Source organism: Aythya marila (assembly GCF_965140915.1).
Source record: "Aythya marila genome assembly, chromosome: 3".
NCBI classification, from domain to species: domain Eukaryota; kingdom Metazoa; phylum Chordata; class Aves; order Anseriformes; family Anatidae; genus Aythya; species Aythya marila.
In genome coordinates, this window is record NC_139044.1 from 100,971,583 (window position 1) to 100,993,188 (window position 21,606).

General features: G+C 39.4%; 1 protein-coding gene across 3 annotated transcripts in view; it reads left to right on the top strand.

Annotated features, from left to right (window-relative positions):
• COLEC11 (collectin subfamily member 11) overlaps positions 1-21,606 on the top strand; it is a 38,946-nt gene that overhangs the window by 13,308 nt on the left and 4,032 nt on the right. For all 3 annotated transcript variants that reach the window (XM_082758097.1, XM_082758099.1, XM_082758098.1), the window contains exons 2-5: positions 2,810-2,965; positions 8,047-8,118; positions 20,602-20,673; positions 21,356-21,409. In XM_082758097.1, the coding sequence (XP_082614223.1) occupies positions 2,836-2,965; positions 8,047-8,118; positions 20,602-20,673; positions 21,356-21,409 (328 nt within the window). In that variant the 5' untranslated portion in view covers positions 2,810-2,835. The remainder of the gene's footprint in view (positions 1-2,809; positions 2,966-8,046; positions 8,119-20,601; positions 20,674-21,355; positions 21,410-21,606) is intronic.

Here is a 21,606-nt window from a genome sequence, read left to right on the forward strand (position 1 = left end):
CAAGTTAAGGTGTTGGAAGGAGTCTATTCTACCAACTCTACCTTTCTTAACATTTCCTCTTGGCTATTTTTTTGTCTCTCTCTCTTTCACTTGCTGTCTTGGGAATCATGGACCTGTCAAATAGAGCCAGGACTACCTACTGTGGATATTGTGAGCCCCTCTAATCTGCCAAGTTCACTAAGATGTAGTGCCTTCTACCTGTGTGTTGGGATCTCCTCTTGGGGAAACGTGGCTGGATTCAAACCTAATGTATTTGAAGTAATTCAATATGCACGTGAAGACATGTGGGAGAAGAGTGCTATCACAGTGATACAATGTGGGCAGTGGTTTGCATAACCTTAGCAAAGAGACATCAGGTGAGGTGGCCGGTGGCCTGACCTGGTTTCTGGCAGTCAGGGCTGGCTCTGTGCATGGGCAAAGAAGGCAACCTCTGTGACAGCAGAGAACAGCAGCACAGCAAATATTTTCCTGCTGGTTTTGTCTGTCAGAGCCATGGAGAGCTGGGCTGGTTGCTTCTTCTCCATGGCACTATAAGCTTTGTATCCAATATTGATATTTCCATTACCTTTATTTCTGTTTTTCCTCCCTTCTGCTATTTGGTTTCTCAGGTCCATCTCTATTACATACCTTCTCCTTCAGCTCTGGTTCCTCATCATTGGGGTAGAAAAATCCAATTTTGATTGTGGTCTTGGGAAGCCATGAGTGATATTGCTGCAGTTGTGACAAAACTTAATGTGGCCTAAATATTCGAGCAGCCCATGCTGAGGTTTGTGCTTCTGTGGGTTTGTGTGCTCCTAGCAATACCTGAGCTAGGTATTTTAAAGCTGATTCAGACATGTATGCATGAGCTGCAGTCATTTTACTTATGGCAGCATAAGCAAAATTTTGGGAGCTGAGCACTCTTGAAGGGGAAAAAAATACTGTAAACATCTGCATATGTGTGTGTTATTCCTCCAGAGCCTACACCTTAAGCTATGAGAAGAGACTTTTATAAATGGCATTAGTATTTAGAAGTCTGGCAGGAATGTTGTGAGTGTAAAAAATACATCTTTTGTAAGATTGCCTGTTTTGTAATCTACTAGACTGAAAGCTAATGTAAAACTGAAGCAGAGGCCTAAAAACTAAAATCATTACACTGCAGCTTAGTGGAATCTTTTTTTTTTTTTTTTTTTTTTTTTTTTTTTCTGAGGGGGCACCTTCTCCTGGGTCTCTTGATCCACGACCTCTTCCCAAGTCTGAGCATACAACCTGCCTTTTTCAAGCCTGAACCTCCTTTTGTACCTTGCTGTCTTTTAGAGGGAAAACTGGTGAAGAGACTTGGGTTACAAGGGGCTCACAGTGTACTCTACTGTAATTCATGCTATGCCTTCTCCTTGTGAGGAGGAAGATGAAATCTGTTCCCAGCTGACTCCCTTGCTGTGGTCCAGTTGTGTTATCTCCTAGAGGATAATGGAAACACAAAATGGACAGCAATTCAGAGGACTAACTTATTCCCCCAGCTCTAAATTGATTTACTTAGCCTTGCTGCTGAGACATCCAGGAAACATTATAGAGGGGATGGTGGAATTTAAAATCAGAACAAGTAATAGAATGGGCAAAACTGTATTTTGCTGCACATGGAGGGCAGCTTGCCTTCCTCTTTCTCCATTATTTGTTTTGGTATTTGCTTCAACAGCTCCCTCTCACCCTGAAGCTCCTTATTCTCCTGTTGCTGCTGAAGGGCATTTATTCCTTCAGGCCACCCCCAAAATAACAGATCCACCCTCCTAGATCCCAGCATGCTGAGATGTAAAGTCCTGTGTACTGTTCCTACCCCTACCCTTATCTAACCCTACTATTTGAAGGAAATAAGGAAGTGGAAAGTAATACAGGCCAATCTTGTTCTGGATGAAAAATGTCCACAGCTCTGTCAGGGCTATAAAAACTGATCCATGTAGACTTTGTCTTGAAACCCTGATACAACTTCTAGCTTGTTTGTGTAGTACAACACCTTGGTGAAAGAAGGACTGGAAAAACATCATAAGTACATAAATAACACTTTTGTCAAAGGGTATTTCTGTAGACCTCCTAAATATCAGCTTTTGATGGTCTTTTCACAAAAATTCCATTTCTGTACTGTTGTTTTCAAGAGATCTTTTTACAGCCTAATATCAAGCAAGTCATTTCACTTGTAAGCTTAGATGAGGGTATGTTTCAGGGGTGAACCTTTTCAGGATTTATTGAAGGCTCTGATGTAACTTCATTGCATGATGTAGTGAAATATTATCTCCCTCCCACTGTTGCTGAGTTACAAGAGGACTATTGTATCAGACAATTTACTGGGCACAATTTCAGTGCTCAGGCAGATGGGAACAGAAATTTCAGGCCTTTAGGTTGGTCTCATCACTACTGAATTGCCTCTTTAGAGCACTATGCATTCCTTCTAAGTGACAACTTAGTACTGACATCTTGCAATGCAAGCCTGTACACTAGATCTTCTCCTTTGACATTTCCAGATTCCTGCCTACAATGAGAAATAGTGAACAGTGTCGCTTGTTTGTCTTTATTTAATCTTCTCCTTCTTAATTAAATTTATTCTGAACTTTATCTTAGTATAATACCAAAACAAACTGCTGAATGCATTGCTACATATATTACATACGTTTGTGGGACATGCAACCTGCTTGGAGGACCTGTACACATCCTTCTCATGCTGTGTGGGTTATGGCATACAAAAATATATCGTATTTGTAGTAGGCTGCTGCATATGTTCAGAAGCTGTTGAAAGTCTTTGGAATTCTTATAACTGTTTATTCATTCTTTTGTTTAGGAGTCAGTGACCTGTAAGTGCTCATTATGAAGAGAGATCTGGTTTTCTTGGTGACTCTAATTAGCCTTGCCTTCCTGTCACTGCTAAGGTCTGGATATCCTCAACATATTGCAGAGGAGTCCTGCTCTGTTCAAATCCTTGTCCCAGGCCTCAAAGGTAATGTGGAAGTCTACTGCATCATACAAATACTAATCCATTATTTCTAACAGGCTAATTTGCACCACTGCACTGACAGCTTCTTACAGAGACAAAGAAGGTGTCTTTCTTATTTGTCCAGTTTGTAGCCTCCTTATATATGGAGTTTTAAGGTCCTTAAGATGAACTTAAGTCTGTTAAAATCAACATGGTTTAAAGAATGCATGCCAAAATTTCACAAACTTGCTTCTGATCTTTAATGTTTGTTCCTCTGCTACTCTGCCTAGTTGTTTTCTCTGTGTTTATGCACACAACTGGTGCACATACACAGAAAAACATACTGTAAAATCAGGCTGTATGTTATACCTGGAGAGGCTTTCATTGCCATTTTGCAACGTACTAGGGAAGTATTTTGTATTTTCTACTCTTAAACTTGTCTTCCTTTGGGCTAAGTTTCCATTGATTTTAAATACCCAAGTACCTTTTAGCAGAAATAAAAAAATAAAGTTAGTCTTTTTGGCATTTCTATAGTTTCTGTGGAGAAAAGCACAATTTTCACAAAATATGCCCCCAAACTATTGCCCAAAATATGGCATAATAAATTATTGATCTTTCCATAGTAAAACATGTACTAAAGTAGATCAGTAAATTTCAGTAAAGAAATCAGCATCTGGGAAGAATTAACATTTTAAAGCAACAGCATCCACTACAGTGTGAAATCTCAGCCCCATTATTGTAGTCAATAACAGTAATGTACATTGTGGAGGCTATGGTATTTCTACTGGAGGGTAATGTTCTAGCTGGGAGGAACAGCACTTGCCTGTTACATCCAAATCTGAGTTTGACTAAGCCTTGAGTAAAGTTGTTCCACTCTGATATATTTGCAGTGTGATAGGCATAAGGTAGTGCTGTTTAAGTAACTTAGAGAACAACACAATCAAGGTAAATACATGTTGTGTAAAGTTACACAGATCCATCAAATGATCAGGCCACAACACTGGGAACTGGAGCATCACAATCTTTCATTTCAAAGTAATTGTCAGTCATTGTCAGGCTTTGTAACTTCTTTGCCTTAGTTTTCCTATTTGTGTTATCAGTCAAAATTAACACCCGTAATTACCATTGTTACGAGAGGACCATTATTACTATTGTATGTGGCTTTTTTTTTTAAACACATAAGCACAGCAATAATAATCTTGGTCCTTTGCCAGAAGGCAAACCTGAGCCAGGGAGCAGTAAAGAAGCCTGAAAACCATTATGCGCTAATGATTTCACTCCGCTTCACGAGTTGAAGACATTGTGAAAGTGAGAGAGATGGATGCACAAATCTAGCGAAGCACAAAATGGCCTGACGCAGCCCCTGTTAATGTGAAGTCTCTGAAAAGCTGTCATTGCCCCAGCTATGCTGTTGGTGGGACTGGCTCAGAGAATTGGTAATGAGATACTGCTGTCCCCCACTGGCACAACTCTAATCTATTTCAGTGGCCAAGGTTTCCTTTAAACTGAGCTTGTATGAGGCCATGTGCCCAGATTTTGGCTCCCACACAATGTGGGGTTTGCTTGTTGTAGCTCTTAGACCTGCCCCAGCTCCTCCTCTGCTGAGCAAGATACCCAGTGATGGAAGAACCCCTACCCCACTACCAGGAATGAGCCAGCTGGGAATGCATGGAAGAAGTGAGGGAGACTATGAGATATGTGAAAGGTAAAAGTAGAAGGGGAAGGTTAGGTGCAAGAAGAGATGGTGTAGAGAGTGGAGCCTGAGTGGGGGTTGATGAAAAAGACACCAGGAAAAAGTACCCAAAGGTAGGGGAGTGAAATGTAGAAATTTTAGAAGAGCAGGAGGAGATAAAAGGGGAAAGAGGGCACAAAGAATGAGACTGAGCAGAGTCTGGAAACCAGAAGGAAAAAGAAAAAAAAGAAAAAAAAGAAAATAACACAAAGCCAATTAGGACCCCACAGAATAAAAGGTTATCGGAAGAGGGATGAGATGAGAATGAAGGTAGAAATGGAAGATGAAGAAAGCCAGTGAAGACACCCAGAATAGAAAAAAGGCACAAATGAGTTGAAGGTCAGTGGCTTAGGTCTGGGATGCATTTCTTTTTTTTTTTTTTTTTTTTCAAACCTCAACTTTATAAAGGAGAAAGATAAAATGTGAGAGGGAAAAATACCATGGGTCTGAGAATCCAGACAGCAGAATGATCCGTGTTTTAAAAAAACAACAATATTAATAATAGGAAAAGTGCATTTTGTGTGAAGAAGATACGGATGGCAAAGCCTCACTATATTGCTCATTAATAGTCTTCCTAAATTCCTGTTTCTTTTGTTAGGTCCATGAGATTGAACTTACTGTAAAGAAAAAACATTACACATAAAAATCTTTCAAGGCTTAGCTTCTTGTTTTGCCACCTTGTTTTGTTTCTACACCCCCACTTGATGCTTCTACTTACACAGGGAATATGAGTAATGGAGGAAAGTTATCCCCAGCCAAGGAATGCTTAATAGCTCACGGAGTTGATCTTTGGCATGCAATTTTTATTACAGTAGATGGTACAACTCAAGGTAGGCACACTGCAAACAGAATCAGAGACAAATCCTGTACCAAAGAATTCACATGAGAAGGCAAATTGACATCAGTAGTAAGATTTATCGTCTGAATCATGAGGGATTGCTCTTAGAGATGACGGAACAAGAAGTCTGCAATAGTGTCAGGATTGTGCCTGATATTCAGGTCCTGCTGCAGCTTGGTTTGGTAATAGAGCTTGATTTCTTTTGGGGATGTGGGGCATCACAACACTGGGGAGCACTGCTGGGCTCACCCTGCCTCAGCTGCTGCTGAGCACTAAGGAAGGAGGTGGGCATTCATGTAGCAGGGCTGGGACAAAGAGCTCGTCTGGGCAGGGATGGAGAGGACTCTGAGAAGGAGGTACAGCTGCAAAGGGACTGCAACTGGTGGAGGAAGCTAAACTGGAGCCATTGGGTAGGAACCACAGTGCATAGACTCCTCCTCCACTGAAAGGATGGGGTGTAAAGAACAGTACAGGGACTGGAGACTGGAAAGGGACCAGCGGAGCAGAGGTGTCTTTCCCGAGGTTCATTTATTTTTTTGTTTGTTATTCCTAATTCAGGAATAAAGAGGTAAAAAAAAATGTTAATTATACACTATACATACATACATATATATATATATATATATATATATATATTTAATTCCTTGACGGATTTGTTGTTGTTGTTGTTCATGACACCTGCACAGTGCTCAGGGTACATATAGCAAAAATGGGGGCTTAAACACTGCAAAGCTGAACTGGCCGCTGACACTTTTAGCCAAGGTCTTGCTGCTTAAAACAGCTGATAACAAAACCTGCAAAGTGGTCTGTAGCAGGGCCTGTAATGTGGTAATCTCCTCCCAGGGAAAGTTTCTTAAACATCCACAGTAAGGAATGCAGTGTCATCTTATTATAGGAATAAATGCAGGCAAGTGTAATGGCCTGAAGCAAGAGTGATCTATTTTATTGATCCCTAATGCACAGCTTTCACTCTGAAGAACATGTAAAGCAATAGGCTGTAATAGCCTGCTCTGAGCCTCCAGAGAGCAGGGAAAAAGTCATTGTCAGGATTTATCTTTGGGAAGCAAAGAACTCATAACCAGCCCTGAGGGGGGAAAGACAATCATACAAAGACTATTGGTTACCTGGTAATAAAAAAAGGTGACGTTCCCAAATGTGCCAAATAATAGCCTGTTTCATACTAACAATATTATCCACTGGGGATTATGTGAAGTTTGTCCTCATTAAGGTCAGAGAATGGCCTATTTTTTGCATGTCTGAAGGCAGGGAAGATGGGCTGGAGCTTACTGGTAGCCTCAAGAAGGAAAATATAACAGATGGAGGGCTGAGTTCAGCTCACAGCCACCTATGTCTACAATAAGGAGAGAGGGCTGGAGGCTGCATATTTGAAACATGCCATGTTTCAGCTTGTTTATACACGGTCCCTCTCTAAAGTGCGTCTTCCAGATATGCCGGAGAGCTTGAGGGGTACATGATAACCATTTCCCTTCCTGCTATGGTGCTTACTTTGGCTTCCTGGAGAGCAGCTAATGCTCACTCTCTACAGAAATACAGAGTTGAGGCATTAAGCCTGTTGTGTTAGCTCTGGATTTTAGATTCTTACATGTTATTTTCTGTGGAAGTCATAGAACTTTCCCCTCCTTCACATACTTCTTTTTAATAAAGGTGTCTTTTAAAATCATTCTTTAAATTTCTGTTTAAGAGATTTTAAATTTTATGTCCCTGGCAAACAACAACAGTAGGGGTCAAAACAATGTAAGCATCTCCAAATATACAATGAAAGACACAAGTGAGGGACACACTTATGGAAACTTATGTTTTAAGTATGCTGAATACGTATCATGTACCATGAGCCACATAACTATAAATACAATGCACTATGGTTCAGACCACAAAGGTTAAAAGGTATGGTATATGAAAGAACACAGATTAAGTAAATGTCGTTTAATGGTTTAATGCTCAGAAATTATCCTGCAAATGACAGATGTAGCAATGCCTTCCTATAGATCCATCCTTACTCAATAACTAAGTACATGGAATAAACTTTTTTTTTTTTTTTTTTTAATAATTTGAGGTTATGGTTAAGCCATTATCACTGGAAACAGACATGTCCTTCAGCATGCTTTGCTGAAAAAGAACAACATTTGGTAGAAACTCAAGATTATTTTGTGATCATGGCAGCAGAAGGAACGTGAACATGTGCTATGTTGAGGCCAGATTCTGAGGCTTCCGCTGAACAAAATTGTGTTGTGGTAGTGTTTTCAGAGGGGGCTTGGTGATATGAGTAACATCCACAGAACTAGAATCATAAGAGTTTGATAACATACTGACTTTGGTTTTGTCAGTTTCTATTTCCATTGCAGAAAAGTCCATGAAACAAAACTGTTGAGTCAGGTTTCATCTGCTTTTATTTTTTTCCCCTTGCTATAATAAGCTTGTATTTTCAGTGAGGGCAATGGCACTCGTCACTGACACCAACTGAAAATAGTTCTTGCTTAATTTGATTCTTCTTTTTATTTCCTTTTTTGTCGGCAGGGGAGGCTGGAGAAAAGGGGGAAAAAGGTGCACCAGGTCGTCCAGGCAGGGTTGGGCCTCCAGGAGAAAAAGGTAATTTCAGGAGAAAAGATGTTTTGAAAGTAATTTCTGACCAAATACTACCTTTTCTTTTGAGGTAATGTTGATGAGAATACTCTGTCCCGTTGCTGGATGACATCCTTAGGTGTTTCCATGTACCTTACATTCGTTTGCACACTCATTTGTAAACTAGCTATTGCTTTTTGGTCCAAAAGGTTCATGGAAAAAAAATATATATTTCTTTTTTTTTTAGTAAGGTCTCTGTAAAAAAAGACATCATAATGCCTTCTGCAAATGCAAACCTCATATTTTAACAGAGGGAAGAAATCATGAGGTACAGTTTCCTTTTGCTTGTAAATGTGAACACTCACAATACCTTAATTAAAACCATTGTGGGAAGGCATTAAGCCTTAATAGGCAGGGGTGGCCATGAGTGATTCCTCATTTCTTAGATCACAGTTCAGTAGTATTTATGGAAAGATGGTATTAACATTGCTTGCATTGTAGTTGAAAAATATTTGGAGCTCTTGAGAGGAATAGTGCTCAATCATATTCAGTTACAGAGCTGGGGGAAACACAGCATTTCTGTCTTACAGGAAATTCTGTCTATTCACATTTGTTTTCCTCTTGAAACAGGGAGGAAATTTAACCTTCATATATTTTTTTTTTTTCAGGAGTTGCATATTCTGAAAAAAATAATCATATTAGGAATAGTAAAAACCTTTTATTTCAATACTGAAATGAAACATTTGACATTGCTGTCATAAGAGTGTTGGTGTTTTTACCAAAATTAATTTACAAGCCTTTTTTCAAAGTATTTACAGTAATAACGTCGTTATGATGATGCATGATCCATTACGTAGTTCTTTTGGGCAGTTACAGAAACCTAATATTTGCAATTTCCCCTGGGACCAAGATCTACGGATAGAGCTCATCCCCTAAAACATATTGAAAAACTTACAACTCCCATGAGGTGTGTATGTTCAGTCTGTGTACTTCCCATATGAATATGTAACCTTCAAGGACAACTCTCATAAAAAATATTGGAAACTAGAATTTCAACTCCTACAAGGTAATGCAGCATGAAGAGAAGTAAAAGTACTACAGAATAATTTTGGTTAAAAGGTGATATGGAGGTCATCTATTCCAATCTCCTGCTTAAAACAGGGCAGACTTCAAATTCAGGTCAGGTTGCTGAGGGTCTTGTCCAGCAGACTTCTGAAAATCTCCAGGGATGGAGATTCCACAACATTTTTGACAGGTCTGCTCTCCAGTCTCATTATAAAAGACCTTTTCCTTAGGGCCAATTGAAAAATTCCTGCTTTTGTCTTGTGATCGTTGCCTCTTGTCCTTATGCTGTGCATGTCTGAGAAGAGAAGGCTGCATCAAACAGGCTGCTACAAAGCTGCTGTTGGTAGCGGAAGATTGCAGTTATATCTCCCTCTTATCCTTGTCTTCTGCAGGCTAAATAAAACCACTCGGTTTGTTTAGCCCAGGGAAGAGGAGGTTGAGGGGAGGCCTCATGGTGGCCTGCAGCTTCCTCACGAGAGGAGAGGAGGGGCAGGCACTGAGCTCTGCTCTCTGGGGACAGTGACAGGACCTGAGGGAATGGCATGGAGCCGGGACAGGGAAGGGTCAGTCTGGGTGTCAGAAAAAGGTTCTGCACCAAGAGGGTGGTCGGGCACTGAGACAGGCTCCCTAGGGAAGTGGTCACAGCACCAAGCCCTCTGAAATTCAATAAACATTTGCTCTCAAAAATATGCTTTTATTTTGGGGTGGTCCTGTGTGGACCCAGGAATTGGACTTGATGATTGATGTATGTCATGTATTCAAAATGTTTTGAATTGGCTGAGAAATGGAAGTACTGCTGTATGATCAGACAACGCAGAGTGTAACATCTAATTTATATAATTTTATATTGTAATGTTGCATTTACTTGGAAAATTATTGTCAAAAGGAAAGCTTGGTGAATTCTACTAATTAGGATAATTTTCCATTTTTTTTTTATATCTCCAAAATTCCAAAATTCTGATGCAACTGCATGAGGAAACACTGAAGTGAAAATTCACTGCAAGAAAATGTACTTGAAACAGAAAAGAGATGAAAGAAACTTAAATATTAATGCATTCTGTATTATATTTTTCCAGACTGTGCTTTCAGGCAAAATTCCTTACTGCTTGGTAGCAACATATTTTTTCTGCTTTCTTTTTTGCATCCAGATTTGATCTGATTTATATATGTTCTTGGAATATTTAGTAAACACTTATATCTTAACATAGTAAGAAATTTAAGTACGGTGTTCTCAAAAATAACCAATTCAGCAACTGTTCCTGATCAGATTATCTAATATCTATTTGTGACCTGCTATTGGCTTTGCTTTTTTTCTCTGTTTTTGATCTCTTGATGGGCATACATCACTGATGTCCTTTGTCGTTCTGGCCAAGTATTTTAAAATCTCAGTTGGTAGAAAGCTTAGATCCATGATGCAGGTACTTAACACATAGCTTAGTGAATAATGAAAGGGGGATAAAATTGTTGCCTCACTTTGCATTTTACTCATTCTATAAGCATACATGGATGAATACAGCAGCTCTGTTTCTGTGCTGTGTTTCTCTGTAGTCTGTTAAACTGCAGTCACTGTGTTAACACATTTGACCTCCTGTAGTTTTTAAGCATATTTCTATTGAAATTTGATAATTGCTGTCTTGTTGGGATAACATTTGGCTCCTTCTATGGATGGAAACTACCACATTTCATTGTATATTGCTGCTATTTGAGTAAGTGATGGTTTACACAAGGGAAAGATTATTATTCTGTAATGTTTGGAGAGTTTTGTACTTTTGTTGTTAATTTTCAATATCAGAATCACACTTTTTATTTCTTTATTTCTTGTTTCTTTCCCTTTCTTTGTTTTGTTCAGGCAAGTTCAGGAAGGACTTGTGCTTAGTTTCATTGAATTCAGGAGTACAATAATCAGTGAATAAATAACATACATAAGAAATGTTTTTCTTATGGTATATTTGACCTGAAGTGAACATCTCAAAATTAGAAAGTTATGCAGATTTTTTTGTCATATCCTTTCCTCATAATATTTTCATATTTTAGTAATTCAGACATTGATAACTATTAAAAATTTCTGCTGCTTTCTTGAAATAAATTTGTTTCTGAGTGTCCTGATGTTTCAGGTGACATCAGACATCCTGATGTCTTTGGGCACTGATTAAGGTTAAATTCCACTTACTTTCTTCATTGCTTATAATTAATTGTATAGGTCAATTATGATGCATAGCATGTCAGCAGAATTTAAAACTGTGTAAGCCTTATGTAAAGCATAGAGCACTGGATCAAGTAAAATGGCTGATTCAGACAAAAGTAATGTGTAGTGCAATGCAAGTTTTAGGGTGTGAGGTTAATGGACATAACTTTTCCACTTGCTCTGATAGCTGGACTGCACACTCCCAAGTTGGGATCGAAGTCAATTATTTGATTTAGATTTGGTCCTATCTGTGAGACCAAAACTTACATGTTTACAAATTCTGAACAGATATTTCAGTAAAAATACAATACTGTGAATATTCTCAGAGTAGCATAGATTCTGTTTATGTCAATCAAAATAAGGAGAGGGTGAATTTAGTGTTGTAAACCATAATCAAAAGAGCAGGACATTAAAAATGTGTTTAGATATTTAATTTCTTTTAGAGCTACAACCATATGAAAATAGATTATTTTAATATTTTCATTCCAGTCTTTATGCATCATGCTCTGTTTATATGGGTGTGTTAAGTACAGTCATGCAATAGTGTTGGGCATGAAACACAACTCTCTCTATCTCTGCAGTGTTAGCACAGTCCATGGTGTGATTTTGGCTTGTGGCAGCTAACAATTTCTCAGACAATTCTTGGGCACATTTTGGGAGCTAACACAGTGAACAGCTTGCAACTGATTATCCTAGTTTGAAGAAAAAGACAATTTACAACCGTGGAATGTCCCATTCTTGGCCACCTGTTTCTCAGTGCTAGGAAACTGTCCCAGGCATTTAGCTTACTAGTACAGACACAGCCTCTAAGTATGAGAGAAGACTCATTAATTTATCTGGATAGGAGCCAGAGTGCTCAGTCATTTGTATAATCAAATTCTAAAGAGTGGTAATAATATCTTAATTTATATTTTAGTATTACTGATTGCTCATTAATATGTAATCAATCAATTCCTCACATTTCTGAGTCAACTTTTACATGAATTTATTGCTCACTAAGGAGTGCTGCAGGCAGAATTCCATATAGAAGTCCTGACATTGACAGTTGTGGATTCACAAAGCGGGTATCTTATTCAGAACTATCTTTCAGTTCCATCAGAACACAGTGGGATTTTGAGAAAACCTGTGCTAAGCTGAGTGGACAAGAACATGGCAGATGGGCTTCCGTGTAAATAAATATATTGCATAGGGACCTTAGGGATACATAATTTAGTCCATAATTACATGATGCCAAACAAAAGAACTGTCACTTAAAACTCAAGAACCTCTTTCAAATCATTAGCAGCAGTCCCAAAGCCAACAAACTCTGCTCATCATCAGAAAAGTTAACAATAACAAAACAGGATGCTCTTTGCAGCTGATTTTGCTCTGTATCAAAACCTGACATACAAGTCCTACGAGGAGCGGCTGAGGGAGCTGGGCTTGTTCAGCCTGGAGAAGAGGAGGCTCAGGGGCGACCTTATCGCTCTTTTTAGGTACCTCAAGGGAGGCTGTAGCGAGGTGGGGGTTGGCCTGTTCTCCCACGTGCCTGGTGACAGGACGAGGGGGAATGGGTTTAAGTTGAGCCAGGGGAGTTTTAGGCTAGATGTTAGGAAGAACTTCTTCACTGAAAGGGTTGTGAGGCACTGGAACAGGCTGCCCAGGGAAGTGGTGGAGTCACCATCCCTGGAAGTCTTCAAAAGACGTTTAGATGTAGAGCTTAGGGATATGGTTTAGTGGAGGGCTGTTAGCGTTAGGTTGAAGGTTGGACTCGATGACCTTGAGGTCTCTTCCAACCTAGAAATTCTGTGATTCTGTGATTCTGTGAAGTAACAAGTGTGGCTTGTTATACAGGAGGTTAGAGAGGGGCACTAGAAATGTGAAGATGGAGAAACTGCCTTGTAAGGAGAAGCTAGACAGGTTGAGACTCTTCCAGCTGCAAGGAGGAGTCTGAGGAGGATATGATTGAGGTCTGCAGAATCCTGAGAGCTGTGAGTAAGGTGACCTGCTGTTCACTAGGTCCATCATATCCAAGTTAGGAGGCACTCACTGAAGCTTCTGGGAGACAGATTTAGCATCGCCATCTTCAGTGGACTGCAGGTAGTAGCCAGGGTTGCATGATCTCTCTGTATTACACCTCCTGCTGTCACTGTGGTAATCAGAGTGTTGAGTCAGAGGGACCACTGATATGAACAAGTTGGGTATTAGGTTCTTAACATAACTCTGGCAAGGTATGTATTTTGTAAGTGTAGTTATTTGTGTAACTGTGCTTTTAAATGGAAACCCCTTTCCAGGAATGGAACATGATATTTCCACTGCTTTTGTTTGGAATGTACTTTAAAATGGTTTAAACTTTTCCACTGCCTTTCTAGATTGGATTTATTTATTTATTTATTTATTTATTTATTTATTTATTTATTTTTTGTGTACTACCTATAGCTTCCTTTACAAATTTTCTAGCCTTTCTGACTTCTAGTCAGCATTGATTGGTAACATTTTTCTCCTTTTTCCCCCCCTGTTTATTATGCCAAGCTTTTAAAGATACCCTTTGTCACTAAAATACCTGCCTATAATGAGTGGGATGGATCACTGCTGAGAGGTGTTCATTTCTCCATTGCCTATCAAGGGAGCTTAGAAAAATAATTTAGACTACAAAGCTAGTATTCAGGTGGCTAACGCTGGATGAAATGAGTTTGCCCCAACTTCATAAAATGCTACCTGAGATTATCCACTATTTGTTCATATCAGATGTAACTGGGTTGTTGTCACTGTTCCCTAGCCAACCACCAGCCTCCAGTGGCACAGATAATTCAGTTTTATGAGCTGTAAAGCAGTACCATAGTCTACTAGTATATTCAGAATTTTCTGGTTTCCAGTAGTCAGGTTCTAAAAAGTTAAGAGTCCTGAAAGTAGATTTGCTATGCTGTAACATGCTGTATCCTTTAAAAATACTGTTTGTTCTCATCAAGTCAGGCTATAGTGACTGCAAGACTATGGAGGTATGCTGTGGAAAGATATTGCAAGCTTTCTCTATATCTTACATTTTTTTTTATTTTTTAAGTATCCTCTGCTAACTACTGTCAAAGATGGCATTGGAGTTGACAGGCTTGTGGTCTGGGTTGGGATGATTTTATTTATGTTGTTAGGTAGGTTTTCATTATATCCATTGTGCCAAATCATGAAGAATTGCTTTCTGATTTGTCTTTAAATCCTCAAGTTTGGCTAGTAAACTACTGTTCTCTTTTCCTCTTTGATCCAGCTCAGTTCAATTTTGTTGTGAAATGGTGAATTTGAGTTTCTGCTCGATTTGTCTTTGGCACAATTCTTTTTTTTTAAAGTAGTTTTACACCTTCTTGTCTGCTCCAATTAGTCCTGTCTAAAAAGATCGACCATCCTGTGTGAACACCCCCTTTTATATTGTTGTACTGTGCCAAAACCTCATCTTTTCACCAGTTGTGTAGCCCACCATTCATCTCTGGGTTTTATTTCTTCTCTTGTTTGTAGGCCTGAAAAGGCCAACAAGAAGATCATTTAGAATTTCCTTCTCTTCAGTTCCTCTGAAATCCTTTAAGTCTTCTATAATTGGTTGCAGTGTATATCACCTTCATCTGAGAAATGACAGATGTCTTGCTTCACATTCTCCATTCAAACTCTCAGTTAAATTTCCTAGTTTTGGTCTATGGAGACTTACTTTCATTGTCCTCATTTCTTTCCAACTCTCATTTCCTGATTTCATTAAGACTCTTCAGACTGCATTTTTGGCAATCACAGGACCACTAAAAAGGACTTTACAGAAGGTTTAAAAAGTTTTGAAACCCTCAGGGCAGATTGGTCTCTCTTGAAGCCTTCTGATTGATTCTGCAGAAGAAGCAGAATAAGCAAGCCCCTGGAGTAGAAGCAGGGGCTAGTCACTGTAAGAGAAAACCAAATCCAAACAGTTCTTTTAATGAGCACAGGAGACTTAATATATGTCTTCATTGTTTGAGATAACACACTTTTTGTGTTATCAGACCAAGTAGTTTTTACTGGCTATTACTGAGTAGTTGTTTGTCTTCTGGGTAGTATTTATGAGAACGAAAGTTAAGTCTTTTAATATATTACATTGCATTTAAGCATTATATCTATATGGTTATTTAATTTCAGGTATAGCAGCCTGAAAAGAGTTATTATACATCAGAAAACATTCAAACATCTGACAGTGTAACCGTAATCCATAAGCAATCCATATATAATCCATAAATGTCCAGAGCAAGACGGGTCACTTTCAGAGCAACCTGATCAAGTCATGGCAAGGTAGTATTTTTGAGATTGTTGAGGAAATGCCTTCTCAATATGCTATTTATATTGGATAAATATCCACTAGTAGCATCAGTACCTTTATAACCTGCATAGCCCCATGGATTGTGTCTTTAAAGCAAACCATGAATCTATTCTGAAAGTGAAGCTATATTCTGGAAAATAGATTTTCAGCTGGTTGAGTGAGTTACTTCCATTCTTCCAGTAAGAATATACAGGATAAGAGAAAAATTTTTGGGTTTCTGGTAAAATTTCTAAATCGAGTCCATATCCAGTAGTGGCTCAATCTGATCCTTTTTGGAAACAGAGGGAAATCATTGATTGTAGAACTTGCCAGTAATGAATTAGACCAATAAGCCATATCCATTTGGCTTCTTTCAGTTCGGAGAAAGTGTTTTCTTCCTGACTTAACCCATCAACTGATGGCTGCTTGAGATGCATAGAAATGCAGAAGACATCTCCCAGTGGTGATAATGTTATGTTCTGGCACATATCACTATTTACACTTTTAAGTTAAAGCTAATGATCAAATAGAATCATAGAATATCCTGTGTTGTAAGGGATCCACAGGGATCATCAAGTCCTACTCCTCATTCTGCACAGGACTGCACAAAAAACAGATTGTGTGTCCAATTGTGCTTCTTCAACTCTGTCAGGCTTGCTGCCATGACCACTGACCTAAGGAGCCTGTCCCAGTGCCCAGCCACCCTCTCTCTCATCGAAGAACCTTTCCCTCACCCCCAGCCTGACCCTCCCCTGTCCCAGATCCATGCCATTCCCTTGGGTCCTGTTGCTGTACCCAGATAGCAGAGCTCAGTGCCTGCCCCTTCACTCCCCTCATGAAGAAGCTGCAGGCCACCATGAGGCCTCCCCTCAGCCTCCTCTTCCCTGGGCTGAAGAAACCGAGTGATTTCATTCACTCTTCATTCATCTTCCCCTCCAGACCCTTCACCATCTTTATAGCCCTCCTTTGGACTCTCTCTAACAGTTTTATGTCCTTCTCATATTGTGGTGTCCAGAACTGCACGCAGTACTTAAGGTGAGGCCACAGCAGCACAGCACAAAGCAAAGCAAGACAATCCGTTCCCTCAACTGACTAGCAATGCCCTGCTTGATGCCCCCCAGGACACGTTGGCCCTCCTGGCTGCCAGGGCACACTGTTGACCCAGATTGAACTTGCTGTTGACCAACATCCCCCCAGATCCCTTTCCAAAGGACTGATTTCCAGCCTCCCCTCCCCCATTCGGTCCATACATCCAGGGTTGCCCCTTCCCATGTGCAGAATTCGGCACTTGCTCCTGTTAAACTTCATATTAGATTGCCCAGATATCTTATTTGTCAGGATCTCTCTGCAAGGCCTCTCCACCCTCACAACCTCAACAGAGTCAGCAGCTCCTCCCAATCTGTGAACTTATTCAAAACACCTTCTAGTCCTACATCCAATTCATTCATGAAAACATTGACATTAACTGTCTGTAAAATGTAGCCCTGGGGAACCCCACCAGTGACTGGTCATGTGCCCGATGTAACTCCGCTTACTGTAGCCCTTTGAGCCTGACCCATATCAAGTGTATTATTTATTTGTCTACCTGGACTTCTTGTTCAGGAGTTTACTGTGAGAAACAGTATGAAAAGATTTGATGAAACCCAAAAAGATTAAATCAGCTGTCTTCCCTTGGTCAACTAGATGGGTGACCTTGTCATAAAAGGAAATTAAGTTTGTTAAACAGACTGCTGAAAAATAATTGAGAGAGGTCTCCCAGTGAAAACAGCCTGCTCTCTGAGTACCCTGATATGAGTCCCATCAGGTCCCATAGACTTACATGCATCCAGCTGGAGCATGAATTTATAGAGTCATAGAACGCTTTGGGTTGGAAAGGACTGTAAAGACCTTTTTCACCTAGTTCCAATACCTCTGGCATAGGTAGAGACACCTTCCACTAGACCAGGTCACACAAAGCCCCATCTGATCAGGCCTTAAACACCTCCAGGGATGGAGCATCCACAGCTTCTCTGGGCAACTTTCTCCAGTGCCTCAGAGAAAAGAATTTCTTCTGAATATCTAATCTAAATCTCCACTATTTGTTTAAAACCATTACTCCTTGTCTTACCACTGTACTCCCTGGAAAAGGGTCCCTCCTCAGCATTCCTGTAGTCCCCATTTAGGTGAATCTTCTCTTCTCCAGGCTGAACAACCCCCAACTCCTTCGGTCTGTCTTTGTGAGGTGCTCTTGATCATCTTTATCGTCCTCCTCTGGACTCACATATCCATGGCAGTCTTGTGCTGGGGGCCCCAGAGCTGAATGCAGTACTTTGTGTGGGGTCTGACAAGGGCAGAGTGGAGGGAGAAAATAATTTTCCTTGACCTGCTTGTCATACTGCTTTTGATGCAGCCCAAGATATGCTTGGCTTTCTGGGTGGCAAGTGCACATTGCTGGCTGACGTTGAGGTCCTTGACAACCAACACCTGCGGGTCCTGCACATGTTCAGGGTTGGCTGGGAGTTTATCATTACCACCATCATAGTCCTCCAAACTTGGGAACCTGGAGTCCTAGAGTACATCATTGGTGTTGAAGACAGGCAAATAAGGTGTTAGAAGTCTCTGCTTTGTCTGCATCCCTATTTGTGAGATCATCATCCACATCAAGTAACGCATGGATGTTTTCTCTGGTCCTCCTTTTGTTGTTAACATATTTTATAAAACCCTTTTTAGTGTCTCCCACAGTGCTGTCCAACTTCAACTCTAATTGAGCTTGGGCTGAAGGATGAAATCTGTCATAAAATTATCCAGTTTTAGACATGTGGCTGTCTGTCCAATTGCACTGAAACCCACATCCTGACAACTAATCTTCAGTTGTTGTAGTTCCAGAACTGAGGCTGACCTATGATAATTTACAGAGGTTCAGTTACTGGATCCATGTAGCAGATTTTCCTCTGAACTTTCCTGATTGTTTGATTCCTTGCTTCTGTGTAGCAGAACATTGTCACTTAGCAGAACAGGTGTCGCTTTGAGCAAAGAAACAATCTTGGCTGAGACAATCATTGAAAAAAAACAAAAACAAAAACCAAGCAGTATCAATATTTCTAAATATTTCTAATACTAATGCAGTCTCAGTCTTGGGTTTCTGCAGGATGGGTGCTTCAGGAGGAATTTGACTTCCTGTTCCTGTAGTCCCTCCATCCCTGCTCTCTGTTAATATTATGTGGTACAGTAGGAAACCTATCTCATATGACAGTTGTACTGTCATATGACAGACTGTTGCTCCATGACAGAGTAATACAAAGAGGCCTAAGACTGATGGCAGAGCATTGATTTTCTCAGGCGTTGCACCCAGGAAAAAGTATCACCAATGTACAATGAGATATCGTATTATTTCCTGAGGCTTTCAGGGCCACAGAGGCTGTAAAATCAGACCAAATCTGCCACAATCACAATGCAGTGAGTGTAACAAAATGCTAGGTCTCATATCATAGGTCTCAGAAAGTCTACCTAAATCAAATCATGTAATCCTCTCTAAGCCAATGACAGAAATGAAGTATCATTAGGAAATAATAATCTATAAAATGTTAGTTGCAGCTGAGACAAGCGTAGACTATGTGTAGAGTTGATTGATTATAAATATCCTGGTTTAAGCCAAAACTTTCAGTTATTTGTAATCCTGTTTTACTTACGCTATCAAGTGGCTACTGCAAATGAATTTCTGTCAACTGCTAATGCACTAAACTTGAAGATGAGAATTGTAGATATGGGGTAGAATGAGGCTTTGCTATTAGAGTCTAAAGTTCTCTCAGATTCACACCATTAAGATAATTATTTTTCATTATGTCTGAGAAATGCCACCTAGAAAATCCAGGCATGATGTAACAGACATGTTTTATCTGTTTTATTATTTGAGCTCTGGAGGAGCTCAAGTCAATTACATTAATACTTGGACTGTGGCACACATTTTATTAGTAACAATGCTTCAGCTTGGTTTGTGAAGACAATGATGATAAAAGAAACTGTCTGTTCCAGTGCAAATTCTGTTTCCCCTGAAGCCATTCTAATATTCACTTTACATTGCATAGGAAAGTACAACTAATGGAAAAGAGGTCAAAGTCAGGGAAAGTAAGTGAATCAAACTGTCTCACATTAGATTTCTGGCTATATATCAAGGATATATATAGGTAGGTGACAGTGGCAGGTTCATTCAGATTTGTTTACAATTTCAATTCACCTTAAGAGGTAGATGGTTACTTTCTATTTGTAGAAACACAACTGAGGAAAATGAGTTTTGAGTTGCACCTTTGCTACAATTACTGTTTGTAGTATTCCATAGAACAGTCTTTAAATTAAGTAACATTCAACATTTCTGTTTGTTATGTTACTGTCAGACTTCACATTTGTATGAACATCTGTGTGTGTCAATGTACACATACAATTTCCATTAGTTTTCATTTTTCATTACTGCAGTCTTCAAATGAAAGAACAAAGACTAAGGATGTGACTGCTACTGTGGAAATAAGCTATGAAGCCCAATTTCAGCCCTCAGTTACAGTGAAGCTACTGTATTAGATGAAACTAATGACTAATGATGAAACTAACTACTGACAGATGAAACTGTCAGTCGTGCTTGGATCCCTTAGGTCTTTTACACTCCCTAACAGTTTCAATACATTGATCCACATATTTTGATGGAAGTCTCCTTCATTGTCAACATAATTTTAGCATGATCATCTAAGAGAAGTTTGCAAAAGTTCTTCCAATGGCTCTCAGCTAAGATCTGTTTTCATTTACACCTGTATGCTGCTTTAATGTCAATTGCTTTGTAAAGTTTAAATCATAAGTCCTTCACAAGGAGTGAAATAAACGTCTGAAATTCAATGCATTTTGGGAGCATAGCGTGTTTTTGTTCATTGTGAAAACTGGTACTGCAAATATGCTGGAATCTGAGTGAATTGTTAATTTACATTGTTAATTTATTTTGTCTTTCTGCTATGTATAGGAGAAATGGGGGACAAAGGACAGAAAGGCAGCATGGGACGGCATGGAAAAATTGGTCCTATTGGTTCAAAAGGTATGCTTAGTACAATCGTTTTTGCATTGTTTCAGATGAAAAATCGTTTATGTTTGGTTAGCTACTCTCAGACTTTATTGCAATAGGGAGTTTCTCATACTGTAGTCAGCCGAACTGAGATCTGTCAGCCCATTACCTTTTGCTCTGACAGCAGCATTAAGAGCTGGAAATCCTGGTTTGAGGCTAAGGAACTTAAATTGCCAACAGACAATTGTGGACGTTTAAGAGAAGTACATGGGAAGATGTGCTATATTTTGGAAGACTTCTAAGAACCACAAGACTTGAATTACAATCCTGCATACTCCATGGGCTCCCTACATGCTTAAATGACTTTGGTTAAGTCATTTGGACCGATATTTATGTAAGCATTTGGATTATGAATCAAGCTTTGGACTCCAATGTAGCATATACAGCCCTTTTCCCTCTACAGCTTCTGAATGTATTGGTTCTGTAAACCCCATGAATGTCAAAAAATGAATATTGTTACATATGCCTTGTGTTCACGTTTCATAGCTTTGGCTTGCCTTTGTTGTGGACTGACTAGTACAGAAAAATCTTTATTTTTTGTTTGGTCATACTTCTACTTTGCACATTTGGATTTTATTAGAGAAAAAAAATAAAACGCTGAATTATTTGTTAACTAAAAATATGCTTTAAATTTATATTCTTTTCATGTTTTTAGGTGAAAAAGGAGATAACGGTGACATAGGACCACCAGGTCCTAATGGTGACCCAGGTACTCTATGACATACTTTGTTTATGATATGAAGGATTTTAGAAGATGCACGCATCATCACCAAAAATATATATTTTCTAAATTACTGAGAGAAATGATGATAAATTAAATATTTAGATAGCTACTCCTCGCTTATTCACTGAAATATTATCAATTCACTTAAAAAAATATTATTGAATCTGCAGTAGTTGCTGGAC